Raw genomic sequence first — 19424 nt, forward strand, 5'->3', positions numbered from 1 at the left:
GACTGTAGCTAGGAGATGCTCCAAGAGCTCCTTAGGAGACGGGCCACTTGCTGGGTCCATGTTCAATTGGGCCAGAGTATTCTGTCACAAAACTTGGCGACACTTCCACTTGGGAATTGGCTAGACCTATCACAGGGGCGCGGAGTCTAACTGTGCCGGGAGTTTTCTGCCAGTGACCCCTCCAGGCGGGATTTGGGCTTCTGCGGCTCCCGACACGTTGGTCGTGGCCCCCTGGATAGGTTTCCCTTCTGAGTGGAAGTGCTCGGTGAATATGGACGTGGTCGTCTTAGCCGGGTCAGAACCAGATGGACAGTGCAGTACAAGGGATACAGCGAAGAATGGTCAAGGCAAGCCGGGTCGGTAACAATTGGTAACTTCAGTATCGAGGGTCAGGCAAATGGAAGGTCAAGGATCAAGCTGGGTCAGTACACTATGAGTCACGAGGATGGGTACACAGGGGTTAAATGTAAGAGTAGTCAGGAATAGCACGGGTCAGTAACACTTTGATCAAAGACAGTATTAGAACGCTGGAGCAGGTGAAGTGAACCTATACTCTGGCGGGGTTTACCTGTCAGGGACTTCCTTTTATCCCTGCAGGCACCCCAACCAATATCCTGCCTGTGCCTTTAATTCTACACGAACGCGGCGCGCGCGCCCAGCTACCTGGAAGGAACACACTGCCTGTCCCTCTCGGCACTGCAGAGAGATCTCTGCTGCCGGAGGAGACTGCGTCCAGCCAGCACCCGCCGCTCAGACCCAGGGAGCAGCCGCCCGCACCAGAGGCGCCCCCGGACCCGGTAAGTGACCACCGTGGTCCGGGAGGCTGTGACAGTGATACTTGCAGAAGGTGTTTGCACAGAAGGGTTTGCACATGCGCATATTCAGAGACCCCCCCCCCCCCACCATAGAAAACTGGGTCAAATTTAGACCTGACCGAATGGGTCTGAATCAGCCCCAAGGTTATTAAGGTGACTGCAAGATGGGTTTTCCAATGTTAAGGTCCATACACACTGGGCGATGTTGCCCAGCATGTATGGACAGCAATGACAGCTGTCATGGCTGGGGGGGAAAACCGCTCAGTTCATACACACTGACTGGCTCTCCCCCTGCCCGGCGCTATCAGAGGGGGGCGGTAGGCTTTGCATAGCGCAACGCTATGCAAAGCCATCCACAAAGCTTCTCACCTGGTGGTACAACAAGCAGATGAATGGCTTTCCCGGCGATGATACGGGAGTGTGCATCACCACTCACCATTCATGGCTGGGCCATAAACACTAGGTGGCTTTGAGCCGAAAGCCACTCAAAACCCCAAGTTTGAACGGCTTTCAGCTCAAAAACAGTGTGTATGGGCCTTAGCTTACTGAAGGAACCATTACTTTATGTACACTGTGCTACAGCAACAGCTGGGAAGCCTAAAGTCTAATTCATACACCACAAGCATTAGATCCCACATGCCAGTTGTATAACCTACATTACATGCACATGAGCAGTATGAATGGCGCGACCCTGAACGCCCATACACAGAGGCATAACTAGAACTTTGTGGGCCCCATAGCAACATCTTGAAAGCCCCCCCCCCACTGTCACTAAAATGCTTCTTAGGTGGGCCCAATAAAGAGTAAGGGGAGTGAGAGACAAAGCAGGTGAAGAGAAAGACTGTGAAAAAGACAGAGGAATGATAGAGTGCAAGCAGGAGTGAGAGAAATTGCCAGGGAGGAAATGAGAAAGAGGGGAGAAAGATAATGAGAGTGTCAGGGAGAGAAAGGAGGGGAGATGGGGGCAACAGGGTGAGACTGTCAGAGAGGGGAAGCATGGGGAAAGAGGAGGGGAGGAGAGGGAGAGAGTAGAAATAGAGATACATGGGGCAGAGATAGATAAAGAGAGGTGAGTTGGAGGGGGACGTGAGAGAGTGCTGAGAAAAAGAGGGCAGCAGGGGGAAGAGAGAGAGGAAGGAAGGGGAGAGAAAAAGGAGAGACAGCAGGGGAGAGAGAATAAGAGACATGGGGTGAGATTTAATAGGATGAGAGATTCAGAAAGTGAGAGATTTGGTATGAAATCTCCAGGTTTTTTAAAGCGCCAATCATTTACACTGTTAAACCAGTGTGATTTTGCAGTGTAAATGATTGCCGCTTTAAAAAATACTAGAGATTTCTCATCCTATTAAATCTCACCCATAGAGTGGAGGAGAAAACACGGATGGAGAAAAATAGATTGGTGCGTGTGAGAGGTGTGGAAGTTGAGAGGGGGTGAGACCTGACAGTGAGGACTGGTATGGGACCGGATCAATGAGCCATATTTCTGTGTGAAGTTGTTCAGAGTAGTAATATAGAATGAGGTTGGAGTGGCCTAGAATGAGTGGTGAGAAGATGATGTACTGGAAGCGTGGAGAGCCTACAGGAAGCATAGTTCGTGTATAAGTGAGACAGAAGCTATGTGTGACAGTATTTAGTTCAGTATGGAGATCAGTGTCCAGGAGTACATATGATCATATCAAAGTAACTGAGATACTAATTAGGTCACATGTGCTCAAGTACAGTATGTATATCCTTACAATCTGGACTGTCATGCTGGGTACACACTGGTGGATATATCGTACATTGAATTGAATGGCCAATATATCGCTTGACCAGTGATACTTGTATATGTCTGAACAGCACCGTAAAGATATTAAGGCACCAGTGGTGTTACTTGAAAGTTGACTTGCCTGTCTTTACATGACATCAGCTCCCACCCCCTCTTCAGCAGACTGACTTTTATTTCCCAAAAGGGAGAGAAATCTTTCAATGGTCGGCCACCATCAAATGATTTCTATTCCCTTAGGCTGCTCGCGAGGGGATGTGTTTGAGTACATCCCCTTGCATGTTCCTGAGGAGATTCAGCAAAGGGGGGTGGGGGCAGACGTTCGTCCGGGTGGTGTTTCAGGAGGAGCGAACAAGATCTTGACAAAGGTCCCAGAGGAGGACCGAAACGTCGATATCTTGTACCCTCTGCCATGTTGCCTGATTACTGGTGAGTGATGTCATCTCTTAGAATATGTATTTACCATAAGGTTTGCAATACAACCTATTCCTATAGATGTCACCCCAGCAAACTAACATGTACCACATGTGAGTGCCAGCCTTATGGACTATATATATATATATATATATATATATATATATATATATATATATATATGTATATATATATATATATATATATATATATATGCACCCTGTTTTAACCCATAATGCATAGCTTATGTTAATCAGTTCCCTAGATGATTAGTGACAGGTGTGTTGGTAACTGCTCACCTATAAAAGCACAGTCTGCTGTGAGCCTTAGACCAGATAGCATGCCTGGAATCAAACATTGATGTGATAGCTATGTGTATTATAGCCATTTTGAGTGATAGTGTTAGGACCTGCAGAAAAGTGGGGTCCCGTGAAGGGGGCTGCAGGCTTAAATGCATTGATCAATTCATGAACCAAATCTCCACTATTTATTATCAGTTCATTTAGTGTGTGCAGAGCCCCTGCAGTGTCTATATGTATGTATATATATATATATATATATATATATATATATATAACGGCAGTAAGCGGCACTCAGAGACTGTAGTAAGTAGTGAAATCCAATAGGAATATTTATTCCATGTGCAGGTAACAAAACGTTTCGGAGCTCGCAGGCTCCGTCGTCAGTCTCAACTGACGACGGAGCCTGCGAGCTCCGAAACGTTTTATTACCTGCACATGGAATAAATATTCCTATTGGATTTCACTACTTACTACAGTCTCTGAGTGCTGCTTACTGCCGTTATATATCCCTGGAGGACCCTCACCCTCTTGCAAGAGGGCACCAGAGCCAGTCATCATTTGGCATTTCCCTCAGTCCTGAGTGCCGGCCTCCTTGTTCTGTATATATATATATATATTTTTTTTTTCACGGTGCCGAAAATCCACAAGAGCCTAGAGAGACCACCCGGGCGCCCCATCATTAGTGCGCGTGGCTACATCTTCGAACCAGTCTCCCGTCTACTTGATAGCATAGTACAACCCCTCATTCTGAAACAACCTAATTACATCAAGGATACCACCACGTTCCTGAATGTACTGGCTAACTTCCACACTGTTCCAGAAGAAACTCTGCTGGTGACAATGGATGTCACCAGCCTATATACCTGCATCCCCCAGGAAGAGGGGCTGGATACGATGATGGACTTTCTGTTGAACAACAAAATGGAGAGTCTGGACCTGACCTTGTTCATGGACCTTATGCGCCTTACCCTAACCAAGAACTATTTCCTGTTCAACGGCAAGTTCTACAGACAGTGCTCCGGCTGCGCGATGGGGAGCTGTGTCTCCCCATCGTTCGCTAACATATATATGTTCGAGGCCGAGAGGAGACTCTTCCACGATAATGTACATGCTGCAGGACACATAATGTTACTAACCAGGTACATAGACGACCTGTTTATGTTGTGGAAGGGGAGCGAAGAAGAGCTAGCATCTCTTGTGAAAGAAATAAATGAGAAGCCCTCTCCGATCAAGTTGACGGTCCAGAGTTCCAGAACCTCCATCAATTATCTTGACGTGTTGGTTAGGCTACAAGGGGGAGTGATTGACACCACACTCTATGTGAAGCCAACAGATAAAAACACCATATTGAGAGCGAATAGCTTCCATCCAATCGCTCTGAAGAAAGCTATGCCCAAAACTCAGATGATCCGAGCGGCTAGAATCGTCAGCCAACCGATGGAGCTACCAGGCATATTGGAGAACTTTGTGACCAAATTTGAACGAAGGGGCTACGATAGGAGCACTATGGAGACCCAAAAACACCAGGTGCTAGAGATGAGTATGGAATCCCTGCTACACCCACAGTCAACCAGGAAGAAGCAAGCAGAAGATACGATGCCCATGGTAACCAGATTGAACACCAGCAGTTCGGTCTTGTCCATGGCTAACAGGGCCCTGTGGCCGATTGTGAAGACCGACAAGGGTCTGCCCAGTCTCAATAACAAAAGGCTGATGCTATGCTTCCAAAGAGGGCGCAGCATTAAGGACACAATAGTCCACAGTGACATCACTGGATTCTCTACCAGTACAGCTCCTAAGAACTTTCTAACCAAAGTCCCAGGATGCTACAAATGTCCCAAGTGCATCACATGCCAGCACATGATCGTAGGTCGTGAATATGTGCATCCAATAGACAAGAGGAGTTTCCCCTTAAAACATGTACTGGACTGCAGGTCGACCCACATTGTGTATGTAATTCAGTGCCCCTGCGCCAAAATCTACGTGGGCAAAACGATAAGGACTATGAGGGAGAGGATGGCTCTTCATAGATCCTCTATCAAGGCCGCACTTGAGGGCAAAACTCACGAACAACCAGTTGCCCAACATTTTGCCGAAGCAAAGCACAAGATGGGTGACTTGAAGCACATGGCCATAGACCATGTGCCGGTGTCCATACGCAGAGGAGACAGGAACAAGAAGTTATTGGATATAGAGACAAGGTGGATACATAAGTTAAGATCCATGAAACCCTGGGGGTTAAATTAACGCCTCCAATTAGGAACATGATCCAGGATGCGGAAGTAACCAGCCATCAGGAACTTAGGTCTGAGAGGGCCGGGGACAGTTATCCCTGTGATGTCCAACAAAAGGACTCTAAGACTGACGCATGTCAGCAGCCCCCACCGTACATGTCCCCACAGTTCCCGCGGAAGAGGGAAGTCAGGAGGGAGCAGCCAGGTCCCAACAATTGGACAACACATATGTCTTCCCCTACCCCAGTAGAGAATCAACTGAAATATGCCAACCTCCGTTCTTCCCCATCTTTTTCTTCCCCACCTTTTTCATTTTTTCTTTTTTCTTTTTCTTTTTCTTGTTCTTCCCTTCTTTTGGGGTTCTTTCCTTTTTTCTAATTTTTTTTTTCTCTTATCTCTTTCTGACTGTCTTTTCCATCACATTTATCAACACGATTTCGTTACAGACTGGATTATATACAATGCACGATACACATAGTGTAACTAACGAGGGCAGCTGTATTAATAGAACTGCAGCTCATTGCACGATATAACACATGTTGTTTATTTGTATTCCACAGTGACTCTACCCCGTCACGGACCCTGTAACCCCGGAGCCTGACAGACGCAGCACAGGAAGGGAGCGAGTCTCCCCGGTACTATGGCAACCCTGGGCTTGCGTTTCACAGCAAACCAGGAAGCGGACCTGATCACTTCCGGCCGCACAACTTCCGGCCAGATGGTCCCAGCGTCGGCGCAGACCGGGAGCAGGTGAAGTGATGGCGGGAGGGACACCCTATAAAGGTAAGCACTACACATATACACTTTGTCTCACCTACACCTTGAAAATGGGGACTTGATCCTCGAAACGTCGGATCTTTCTGCATTTATGGAATAAATGCCTTTTTGACTTTTTACAAGACCCTGGAGTGCCGCAGTTTGTCTTCATTTGATTACTCTAAATATCTTCCGGAGGGCACCGGGGCGCTATTGTCTTGGGAGAGTGCCAGGCCGTACAGTCGAGTATATATATATATATATATATATATATATATATATATATATATATATATAGATCTGTTATCTGTTATAGATATGTTATCAGAGTAACAACGGTGACCACACCTCCCTAAATAACTCCTAAGAGTGTATCTCAATATATATGTACTTAATCAAGGTATAAAAAGTCTATAGGTATGTTTATTTCATATACCCCCTTTTCTCACTAAGGTGGACCTGGGAAATTATGGTCTGCACTTCCTTTTATAGTTCCATGTGAGGAACTACCCACCCTCTTCTCTCTACTCTTGTTCTTCTCATTTGTTCCTTCTTCCAGCCTCCTATGTCCTGAATTATCTTTTGAACCTGCTCTAAAGTTCCATTCCTTTACGGCATTGTTTCACCACCTTTTAGATCCTGGTGTATTACCCCTGAAGAAGTCCCTAGTGGACAAAACGCGTAGGTTTTCTCACACGATCATTCTACACCTATGGTCGAAGTTATATTGAATCACAATGATCCACCGAAAATCTCTGTAAACGATTTCAAACAAATGTATTTCTAATTGTTTTATTGTGTGGAATAAATATTTTGTATTTTTACAATTGTGGACTGGTGAAACCACCTTCTGAGCGCACCTCTACACCTTCTTTCTTCATATATATATATATATATATATATATATATATATATATATGCACCCTGTTTTAACCCATAATGCATAGCTTATGTTAATCAGTTCCCTAGATGATTAGTGACAGGTGTGTTGGTAACTGCTCACCTATAAAAGCACAGTCTGCTGTGAGCCTTAGACCAGATAGCATGCCTGGAATCAAACATTGATGTGATAGCTATGTGTATTATAGCCATTTTGAGTGATAGTGTTAGGACCTGCAGAAAAGTGGGGTCCCGTGAAGGGGGCTGCAGGCTTAAATGCATTGATCAATTCATGAACCAAATCTCCACTATTTATTATCAGTTCATTTAGTGTGTGCAGAGCCCCTGTAGTGTCTATATGTATATATATATATATATATATATATATATATATATATATATAGATCTATATATATATATATATATATATATATGACACTTAACCACTTACTTTGTCATATATATATATATATATATATATATATATATATATATATACACACACACACTAGTAAGCCCACTCGAAGCAACAGCAAAAGCTAGTCTGCTACCCTCTGTGTTTGTGCATGTGTAAGAGATGTTGTAGTTTCACTCTCTGCCAGCAAATGGCAGTGTTTTGGAGACTCACGAATGCTAGACATAAATATATATATATATATATATATATATATATACACACATGTGAAAAATAGGGGTGAAAAGAGCGCCTCCTTGTGTAGTATGTAAACTACTTTTTGTCAAGCATGTGTGATCACTCCACTAGGCACTCCAGCATAACCAGTCTCCTCTTAACGGTATTTTCAGTACATTCCTGTACATTGACACCGGCAGCAGGAGGACTTCGTATTAGCTCAACATTTAGGAATGTCAGGTTGGATACCACTTCATATGGACACCTTTATATTTTGGGGTGTAAATCATTTCCGTGTAGGTTGTACACCATTAAATACTACACAAGGAGGCACTCCTTTCACCCCCTATTTTTCAGTTCGTTATTCGAGAGGTGCATTGAACTTGCCTACTGAAAAAGAGCAGCCGCCCGGAGAAGGGGAGAGTGTCGTATTGAAGAGATTGTTCTTCTATAGACTGAATACAACTGATAAATTGTTCTAGGCAATTTTAGTAATAGGAAAGGGTTTAGCGCTAGGTACCACAAACAAATTCATAGATAGATAGATAGATAGATAGATAGATAGATAGACAGACAGACAGACAGACAGACAGACAGACAGATAGACAGACAGACAGATACATGTGTTCCCTAATCTCCAAACAACAAAAAATATATGGCAAAATAAAAAGGCATTTGTTACCATGCAAAATCTACATTTGTAGATGATATGGCTGTATTATGTCATACACTGCCATTTATAGAAAATGTTTTCTTTATAACAGTTCCTCACAAATGTTTTATTTATAAAAAAGAAAACAAACGTACATAGGTTCTTTACTAGATATAGAACTCAGCTGTGATAAATGCAGAATAATCGGATTCATATATGCAGTATGTGAGCTGAATGCACAAATGTGATTACAGCTTTTATGAAGAGATGTAGCTACTACACTTGACCACTTACTTGAGTATAGCTCTGAATGGCAGATCTGGCTTGATTGCTGCGGCTTGGGAGCTGCAATGCTGATGTTTCCCCCAAGGCAAGGGTCTGGTTGCTATGGTAGCTTGATGAATACTGGAAAGACCCTTCAGGTTTAGAATTGAGCTGAAGTGCACTCTGGGATAGGAGGCTTGGCCCTGAGTTAAGAAAAGTAATTTGGAACAGTCATTGATGATCTCAGTGAAGCAGAAAATCACATGAAGTGCTGGGTTTGTCAATAACAGTGAGATTTTGACGTACATTGTGTTTGTTACCTCTACCTCTAGCTACAGTTGCAAATGTATCCCTTTTGTAATACAAAATAGGACCTCAACCTAAACAGACCTGTTGATTTAAAACATTAGTACTTGTTTCCTAGCACGGCGCCCACGATTTTAATCTTATGCCATCGTTTAGATCGCATCGATCGCTTCGCATGCGATGCAATCGATGCGATTAAAACGATTTTTTTTAGTACAGGCACCCTGATGGGTGATTACTATGTTATATGCATCCCCATTGTTAATGCCACCCCCACTATGAACGCCAACCCGAAGTGTGGCGAGCGCAGCGAGGCCGCGAGGGGCGGCGGTACACATCCACTGACCTTTTAATACCCCCACTATCCACGTCGGCGTGGAGTTGATTTTACATAGTGTGGCGAGCGCAAAAGCCCGAAGCGTGGCGTGGCGTTAACAATGGGGGTGCATTTAACATAGTAATCACCCATCAGGGTGCCTGTACAATTACAAATCGCATTGCATGCCATTGTAATGGCATGCGATGCGATATTAAAATTGTACAGTGCTGCTCTTAGTACCAGAAAATCGGGTCCCATCGCATACCATCGCATACCTTAATTAGTGGTATGCGATGGCATAAGATGGGCGCCGTGCTAGGAAACAAGTACCGAAACATTTTATTTCCAGTGGGATAATTTTGGCACACAATGCTGTATGCTTCCAGCAGGGTGGATCAACTCAATGCTTTGTGCTATGAGAAGTGTAAACAGTAAAGTGCAAAGGGTCTATGATGAAAAATATACTCTTAAACTTTATGGTACAGTATGGCGTAATGGTGATAGATTCATTGCAGTATAATAGCATTAAGAATTATGTTGTACAACAGGAGAAGCACTTTATGGTAATGTTATCAGTATTTATCAGTATTTATCTACATAAATGTACCTCAGAATTGCTCGACCGCCGTGACCCTGTCCCGTTCTCGGTCAGCTCGACCGAGAACATGCAGGCAGGATTCAATGTCACGCCTGAAGTGGGACGAGAAGGGGGCGTGGCCGCAAATTGCAGCCGGGAAGAGGCGAGCTGCAACCAGCAGCACGTCACTTCCCAGTCATTCTCGGCAGAACGAGCCCGACTGCTTGTGATGTCGGGAAAGACAGCATTGAATAGGGCCCGGCGGCCATCTCCCCCATATGGAGATGGTCGCCGGCGATTGAATACCCATATGCAGACCAAACTCAAGCACATACAAATAATTCATCCATTTCCAGTAAATGAAGCTATTATGCCACATAAAACCTTGGAATTTTGGACCCGTACTTATGCACTCCCCCAGGAGTCTTGTGAGACTCACAGATTTGGGGCTCAGTTTTTAAGCTTCTAGGAAAATGGACAAGTCTCCCCCAGAGTGACACCGAAATGCCAGCACCTGCTCAGTGTAGAGGTGGCCAGCATTTTCCTGTAATTCCTTTGGTAAGGATGCATATACTAAGCTGCTGTGAACAGCTTAGTATATACGTTCCAACTTAAAATAGGCCCATGATGGCACAACCAGTCCCTCCTGTCAACGATATGTAGTGGCTTACACAGCGCAGCTTTCCACAATTGCTATTGTTGCATGTAATGAACATTCAGGATGGTATTTCACTTTTTATTAAAAAAAAAAGTTTATGAGACTAAGAAAACTTTTAAAAGCAATTCACTGAGGTTATGCTTAATACTCGCTAGCACAGCCCACTGGGAAATGCTGAGGGGGGGTGGCCACCTGCCACACAGGTTTGGCTAACCACTAGATATCGCCTGCGGTACCCCGCCAACTCACCCAGTGGCACCCGGGGGCAGGATCGCATATGATACATTGTATGCGGTCCTTTTGCATACAATATATGGTATGTAATCCTAGCCATGGCTATGCCTGCATCAAATATTCATGGCAGCCCATAGGATCTGCGATTGTGATGTGTTGTTGCATCTCACATTGCAATTGCAGGTAAATGGCATGCGATGTGTCACGATTTATGCAATCCTTCACAGCAATGCGTTGGAATCGCATAAAAAGTGGCCATATCGCACTTGTGGATGTACAGATGGAGCCACTCTCATTCAGCTTGCCAGTGGGCCAGCTATGCACTCCTGGTGACTGGCGTGCTGGCGAACGTGGATGCGCAAGCGTCTTACATGCTCACACGTCCATTGCTGGGAATGGGGCACCCAAGCGTCTCCAATGCATGCACCAGGAGCATGCTCGATGAGAGCGGCTCCATCTGTAGTAAATACTGCTAGTGTATGCATGATAATTCCAGATTATTAAAGGCAATGTAGAAAATACACCATTGCCCCAAGAGGAGGTACAGTAGGGCTCCCCAGGCAGTGTTGTCCCCAGGGCCAAGTTAAGCCTTGGGGGTCGCCGAGTGCTGTCCCTGCTGGCTCTGGGCTGCTCAGGAGATCTTGCACATGTCCAGAAGCGCGGGCCAGGCATGCAGAGACAGTACGTCAGTATGATCTGATGTGCTGTCTGCAGGTCGGGGTATCGCCAGAGGGGTTAGTTTACCCTCCTCTGCTACGGACAACAACATGTTAATACATCTTGTTGGTGTCTCGTCCTGCTTCCTCTGCTTAAAGAGGAAAAGCAGGAAGTGATATAGCAGCGCGATAGGCTACCCCAGAGTGCACTTTACCTGGAATTCACCCTTAATACATGATTAGCATCCTCTGTTGAACAATTTAATTGATAAGACAAGCCCCTTTATCTGGCTATGGTTTCCCTGTACCTCTCTGGGCTAGTCCAACCCTGGTACTGTTCATCTATGCTGTTAGCGGATGGTGGAAGCTGCATCGTTGCTAATCCACTTTGCATCTGTAGCCATTATTCTGTATGATTGCATTGAGTAATGACACACTTCTGCAGCTCTCCAGTGTCCTGCGGTGATTTGCACACAAACCACTTTACAGGGATGATTGCTACTTTAACCTCTCTCAGAGAAAGGAGAATATATATTTTATATAGGGAATTATGGGGAATTATTGGGGAAAAAAGAAACCACCTGGAGAAACATCATGATAACACTAAGGGCCTAATGCAGACCTGATAGCAGGCACAGATTCATTTGGCTGTGTATGTTAGCAGTTTAGAGCCACCTGACCAAATGTCCACACACCCCGCCCCCACCCCCACCCCCCACATGAATCCCCTTGCATGGTAGAGGGGGGATTCATGTGGGGGGGGGGGTGTGTTTCCCTCCCATGTGGCCAAACAGGCTAAAAATCATTTGATGATCACTGACCATCGAATGATTTTTTTTTTGCTTTCGGACAATAGTTACTTTCCAAATGGCCGCTGATCTCCGAATTTGGGGAGGGTGCTGACGTCATCGGCTCCTTAGTCCTTTTGTGAACTGAAGTGACTCTGGCCAGTTACTAAGTTAGTAAACATATTCACAAAACTTGAAAGAGCCCTATTGCTGGACACACACCACATTAGCTGCAGCCTGCGGGCACATTACCAGTTGTAACTGGTTCTAATAGTATTTAGCAAGAGCAGTAGGCATAGTGCCATGAATTAGGATTAAGGGGTCTATTTACTAAGCCATGGAGAGAGAGATAACATGGAAGGAGATAAAGTACCAACCAACCAGCACCTATATCATTTTTATAAACACCTGTCACATGGCACTTTTTCTCTCTCCAAGGTCAAATACATAGACCCCAAAGCTATGTCTGTCAATTCCAGTCAGTCTCAGGATTTCTATGCTTTGCCGTGCTGCCAGAGGTCCTAATTGAGACACTGATGGAATTTCCATCCTGACAGCATCTTTGCATGTATGGGGACCTACATGCAGTAGGTCCCACAGCATATGTGATCACTGATTACACATGGCAGGGATTGTTTTCCTATGGGAGCCTCTGTCCCTGAGTGCCCCTGGGGTACAAAATGTATTACACAGTAGCTGGGAATAGCTGCCATAAGAAATTCTTCTTATTGTGTCTTCGATACATAATAAATAAATAACCCTTCAATACTTATTTTAAAAGGAAAAAGTGTGTAAGTCACTTTGTCTGCACTTGACCAAGTTACTTCTTTTTTTCTTGTTGTTTCCATTTATTTTTTTGTTATATTTTTATTTTAATCTCAACACTGTAGTGTTCATATGCTTAAATTGAGTGAATTGTTTAGAGATATTTTCTCCTCCTTGCTCCTTTGGAGCTGTAGAAAGCACCCCCTGTTCTTATTTTATTCAGACAGGAGATAACTATTTCATCTACTCTATAGTGTTTTTGTTTAGAAAATGTTGAAAATGGATTTTGATCCTCATTGACATTTTGTATATCATCATCCACTGTTTGATGTATTGTTTTTGCTTATTGAGGCTCAATAAAATATATTTTGGAAAAGGAAAAAGTGCTGTAGTCAACCAGCCAGCTTTTTACCATCAGAACTATTTTAAAACTATTGCTACAGTACACATTGGGCCTTATTCTGGTTGGAGCGGCCAAACATGCGTACGTACGCTATTAACGTACGCTATCCGTACGCGGCCGTTGGGGTTAAGTCCACCCACAACTCAGCCGCATACGTACGGGCATAAACAACGTAGAAGGGGAGTGGCGTACAAATGAGCGTACGGCAACGTACGCGGACGGGCCAGCACTTACACTCCGACAACTGGCGTACAACTGAGCGTACGCCGCCGTTTACGGACGTCTCTCGTCCGTCTTCCCACCGCCTTCTTCCGGAGATCTGAGCGTACGCCAGCTTGCACGGATGGGTCCCTATTATTTTCAATAGAAAAGTCAGCTTATGTCACCGCTCGTGAGAGTGAGCGTACGTCCGTGTACGCTGACATACCCTTCATATATATGGACCTGCAAATCTTGCCTTTCAACTATAATTATGAAAATTAATTAATTGATTGAATTAATTAATGTGCAAAATAGTGGTCATGGGCTTAAAACATTGCTGAAACATCCTTTGTAGGTGTTAGATGTGGTTTATGTTATTGTATCATAAATACAAAACCTATGTTTGTATTACAGTGAACACGTTGACACATATCGACTTGTGTAGATTGAGTGTGCTACTGTGTAAAGTCTATGAAAGCACGTAGTGAATGTGTCTAACTGTTTAACAAATACCTACCTTAGCATATATAAGCAGGTCTTAAAAAGATTCTTACCTTAAATTAAACAAACCTTTAAATGTAGAGAAGTATAGAAAGATAAGCTTCCAATGTGTTTGAGTGCTGTGTGTGGCTTGCAGGTAGTGAAATCATGGTTTGGACTTAATAGACTGCAGCATTGCTTATTACATTCAGGTGTATGTGTTTGGTAGTAATCAGCGTTAATTAGCAAACTCAGGCGCACGCTGGCATGCGGTATCTGTAGGGGTGGTTTGAGATGGCGGTTGGCGGCCGCCTGTTTTGTGTCCGAAATGAACGGTGCCTTAGTCGATCGTGCGGTAGTAGCACCGCTTATTTTTGGTGCACACCCCCGTGTACGCCCATATTTACGCCCATTTTCCCTCATTATTTTGGCCGCTCCCCTCTTCACGCCCCTATGCCGCCCACAATACCCGTACACTCGCGTACAGGTTTTTTCGCACGTAGAGACCCGTCCGTAAGCGTTGGTGAGTGGTCGCGCCTGCGCATTAGCGAATGTACGCATGCGCAGATTATAAAAAAACCCGGGACGTACGCGTACGGCCCGGCCGCTCCAACCAGAATAAGGCCCATTGTGTAATATCCTAGTGTTGAGTTAATACGACTGGCAAGATAATCTTAAATTATTAAGATTGACTACAGTTGACTACAGCTGACTACAGTTAGAAAACTAAGCTATTGAAGCAGAAAAACTGGCACTACACTGTTGGGAAATACTTACCAAGCACTTTCATTTAGACAATGTTACTTTTTTTATCAGTATACAAAGAAATAAAGAAAAAGGAATAGCACCAAACTAATTAATTCCTACAAACATTTAAATACAAATCTGTATCCTGACCTCTAACATGTGTCTTATTAATCTTTTATATACTCCTTAACGTGTAAGTGGTCGTTAATTACAAAAAAAAAAGCGCAGGGGGATATCACATATGGAAATGTTACATGGCGCATCAGCTCAGATTATTAGTTATATTTGTCTGAAGGGTTACAAAATAGCAATTAACTCCACTTAATAGTGAGACGTATAATTGATACCTTGAATTAGAAACTAGTTTAACATAATAATTCATTCAATTCTGATTTGATATATCATTTCTGCCAGCAATCTTCCTCTCCCCATTCACTGTTTTAATTATCTACTTTTAGAACATGGAGTTAAATAAATGACTAATGAGACACTCTACGTTCCAGGGTTCAGTGCAGAGATTAGTATTAGGTCGTCTTGCATCAATTTACTCATTTGGTGATATTATTATTCATTTTTTTTCCTTTATGCAACTTAGAGCTTTCCTAACTCCTCAAGCCACCTTGAACAGCCCAGGTTTAGTAATGATATCCATGTGGTCATTTTAAGCATGGTTATCCATACATGAGGGAAACACTGATGTAACTATTAAAAGTTACTATGCAATCAATGATTTTTTTTATGAGATTAGCATGTTTCTTAATACATATACTACCTTTTGTGTGTGCAGTGTACATTCTTTTTTTATTGTGTTTTCTAAAATAAAAGATAAAGGCGCACGTGAGCTCTTTTTTAGAAATCGTGTGCAAGTGAAATGAAAAAAAACATACAGTACAGTACTATTCAGGGGCGTCTTAAGAGAGGAGGAGGCCTGTGTGCAACCTCCTCTGGCCGGACCCACTCCTCATTGCTGGGAGCAGCAGGGTCTCTGAACACTAAAGCACAAACCTCTGGAAAAATGATACAGTGGCCAATTTCTGTAAATTTTCGCTGTGGAGTCTGAGCACTGCGCATGCAGAGATTACAGGAAGAATGACCACCTTGGCAGTGCTCCTCCACTGCCACTGGACTCCGGGGATTAGTATTGGAAAAATGGATGCAGTGTGCGCGGTGTGGGCCCTCCTGCACCACGTACACTGCACCCATTATAAATACGCCTGGTACTATTATAAAGTATGGGAGCCCTTGAAAAGTATCTGAATGCCTTCAAAAGTTGGGTTTGACTTTAAATGTTTTCTGATCATTATCACAATATAGAGAGAACCCGATACATCAAATTCAAATAACACTCAAAAGAATAAGCTATTCATTATTTTAATATTTAAAATGTTCAACATTATGCCTGACTAGCAGTCCAGGTGTTGTTCTTCACTTGAAGATATAGTTGCCTTACAGGGATTGTCCCCCCCCCCTCCCACACACACACACATTAGAATATATATTGGATCACAGCCACACACACCCATATGTGAATCTCTGCCTGAAACTTCATTATTTTTTTAATGCAAAATTTCTGATTCTCAAGGTGCCCATACACGGTACAATTATTGATAGCAATTTGGACTAGACTGTATTGCAGTGTTTTTCAACCACTGTGCCGTGACACACTAGTGTGCCTTAAGCTGTTCTCAAGTGTGCCCCAGGATCTAGAGATGCCCAAACCAGTTTACAGCCACCACCAGTTCAACTGTTATTTACTGGTCTCTTCATGTATTTTATTTTTGCCAATGTATTTTATTTTTGTTTCCTGTGGGGACCAGTGTGATTGTTTTTTATATGGGGGCCAATAGGTTTGTTTTTTTCCTGTGGAGGCCAATGTCTTTTGCTCTGTGGGGATCTCATGGTGCGCCTTGACAATTTTAAAATCTTATTTAGTGGCACGCAAGGTAAAAAGGTTGAAAATTGCCTAGTACAAAAAGTAAGTGCAGCACATTCTTTTGAGCGCAAGAGCGCGCATCTCATCGCACCCAGCAATTGTACTGTGTATGGGCACCTTCAGATGCACTGTATTGTTACATTTATCCTTTATTAAACTATTTGATTTATTTTGCTGTGTAGTTTTTGTTTTGTTTGTTGCTTTTAGTTTATACTCATAAAATCAATAAAATATTGGACAGTTAAAAAACTATTTAACACCTATAGCTATCCCTCTCATTACTGTCTAACCCCCCTACCCCATACCCGCAGCCTAACTTTAACATCTTAGCACAGAAGTACCCTACCACCAGCAGCCAAATACTAATGTTGACATTATGACAATGTTGAGATTTCATTTGTGGTTAGTCTGATAGGGCATACACGTGGTTCAATTTGGACACATTTTCAATTTGATTTTGCTTCTAGAAATTGAACAGTGATAACTGCCTTCTAACTAGCTTCAATCCCGACGCACGGCCCAGTGGCACCGGGATCAAAAGCAGAAATAGACTTGCTTGGCAAGTCACTGGAATCGAACTGTGTGTACGCCCCATGAGGCTGTAGATATTTTGCCTGTCAGCGTTAATATTTCAATATTTTTTTATATTGGGCTATCCAATTAGATCTGACAATATACCAAGGTATTGAAATCGGACACTGTCCGGGGGTGTGCTGCCAAGCAGCCACTTAGAATGGCATAGTCATTCCCACATAAGGCACAAAAAAAAAAAGTAGCACTAGTACAAAATAATAATAAATACAATGTAATAAATACAATTTAATAGATGAATTAAAATGGGATAAATCTGTTTTATCCAATGAGATACTTTTACCTTACATCGTTGCATTAATGGTCATTTTTCCACTATTGTTCTTTCTATTTTTTTAATTCATCTATTAAATTGGATTTGTTTCTCCTCATTGGTTGTACTAGTGCCACTTTTTGTTTTCTTTTCTATCCAATTAGATCACCTGAAAAACAAAAACACATTTTTCCCCGAAATCACACAGGTTCAGTAAAAAAAAAGTTTTTTGCTGAAAATGGGGCTGTTTTCCAGGATTTTCCCTGACAAGCTGTGGCATGCACCAATTTACCAGGGCTAATTGGATAGCCCCAGCAGGCCAATTTACCCATGATCAGCTATCATAGGTAATTGGATATCGGTACTGTCCTGCTGCAGTCTTTACAGTTGGTAATTTATGCCTGAATTGAACCAATAATCCTAGAGTTTTATGTGGCAATTATATTTAATGTTGGATCAGTTTGATCAATGGAAGAATGAAAAATGATATCTGTTTATGCTGAAATTCATAAATTTTCCCAACTTTCTAGCATCACTATCTGAAATGGAAAAATAGAAAAATCAGTTGAAAAAACAATAGAAAATGCCTGTACTGTACTGGATACAGGCTTGCCAGCCTTTAAAATGGGAATGACTAGGAGTGATTGTTAAAGGGATCAATGCTGCATGTGACAGTTTTTAGTGATTCGTATTTAGTTTCCCTACAGAGAGCACTCAACAAGGAAACATTTCACTTCGAAAAAAAAGAATAAAGCTCTAAAGTGTTGCACAAAGCAACTGGGATCTTTTTGTTTTGGTTTACTGCACATAGAGAAAGGATGAAAACAGCATTTCAGAAAGCATAAGGATCACTGATGCCTACATTAAAATATTTCTATGGTTCACATAGGTGTGCAGGGACATGCAGGGATGTCAACATGACTGGAGGTCGACAGGTCATTAGGACGACACAAGCATTAGATCGACATGGGGAAGGTTGACAGTCAAAAGGTCGACAAAGGGTTTTTTGTCCCAAATTTCAACAGTTGACATGGACACTGAAACATACCACCGCGTCACCTCGCATTGACGCTGCACTCGCCATGCTTCGGGCACGGTGCCTCGCTACACTTGGCACACTATTTTATTCTCCCACCAAGCCCTAGTGGATGGTAGGGCATTAAATACCGCCTGTCGGCTCAAAAAACGTGAAAAACCCCATGTCGACCTTTTGACTGTCAACCTAATGCTTGTGTTGATCTAATGACCTGTCAACCTAACCCATGTCTACCTTCAGTCATGTTGACCTTCCTGCATGTCGACCTTCATTCATGTCAACCTTAATGCATGTCAACCTAGTGGTGTCGACCTAATGCTTGTAGACCTAATGCTTGTAGATCTAGTGACCATATACCACTGGGAAAACCCAGTTGCACTGCAGGTGGGGTTTATGGAACATGTGCAGAGATATGTAGATTTAGGTGGATTATATTTTTTCTGTGCAGGGTAAATACTGGCTCCTTTATTTTTACACTGCAATTTAAAGATCAGTTTTAACACCCCACACAAATCTAAGGGGTAATTCTACTTAGATGGGAGTTCTATTGAAGATAGGAGGTTGCCCATAGCAACCAATCAGATTATCTCTATTATCTTCTAGAAGGCGCTAAACAAGTAAAAAGTCGAATCTAATTTGTGACTATGGGAAACATCCCATCTTCAATAGAATGTCCAGCTTATTAAATGTACCCCTAAATCTCTCTGCATATGTTACACCTGCAGTGCAACATGGTTTACCTAGCTCTGTGATTTTTTGCTTTGC

At 43.1% G+C, this 19424-nt stretch overlaps 1 protein-coding gene across 9 annotated transcripts in view; it reads right to left on the minus strand.

The window, feature by feature from the left end:
* CTNND2 (catenin delta 2) overlaps nucleotides 1-19424 on the minus strand; it is a 444220-nt gene that overhangs the window by 258515 nt on the left and 166281 nt on the right. For all 9 annotated transcript variants that reach the window (XM_083188240.1, XM_083188245.1, XM_083188239.1 and 6 more), the window contains exon 6: nucleotides 8743-8915. In XM_083188240.1, coding sequence (XP_083044366.1) covers nucleotides 8743-8915 — 173 coding nt within the window. The remainder of the gene's footprint in view (nucleotides 1-8742; nucleotides 8916-19424) is intronic.

Source organism: Crinia signifera, chromosome 5, assembly GCF_055691185.1.
Source record: "Crinia signifera chromosome 5, ASM5569118v1, whole genome shotgun sequence".
Classification (NCBI taxonomy): Eukaryota; Metazoa; Chordata; class Amphibia; order Anura; family Myobatrachidae; genus Crinia; species Crinia signifera.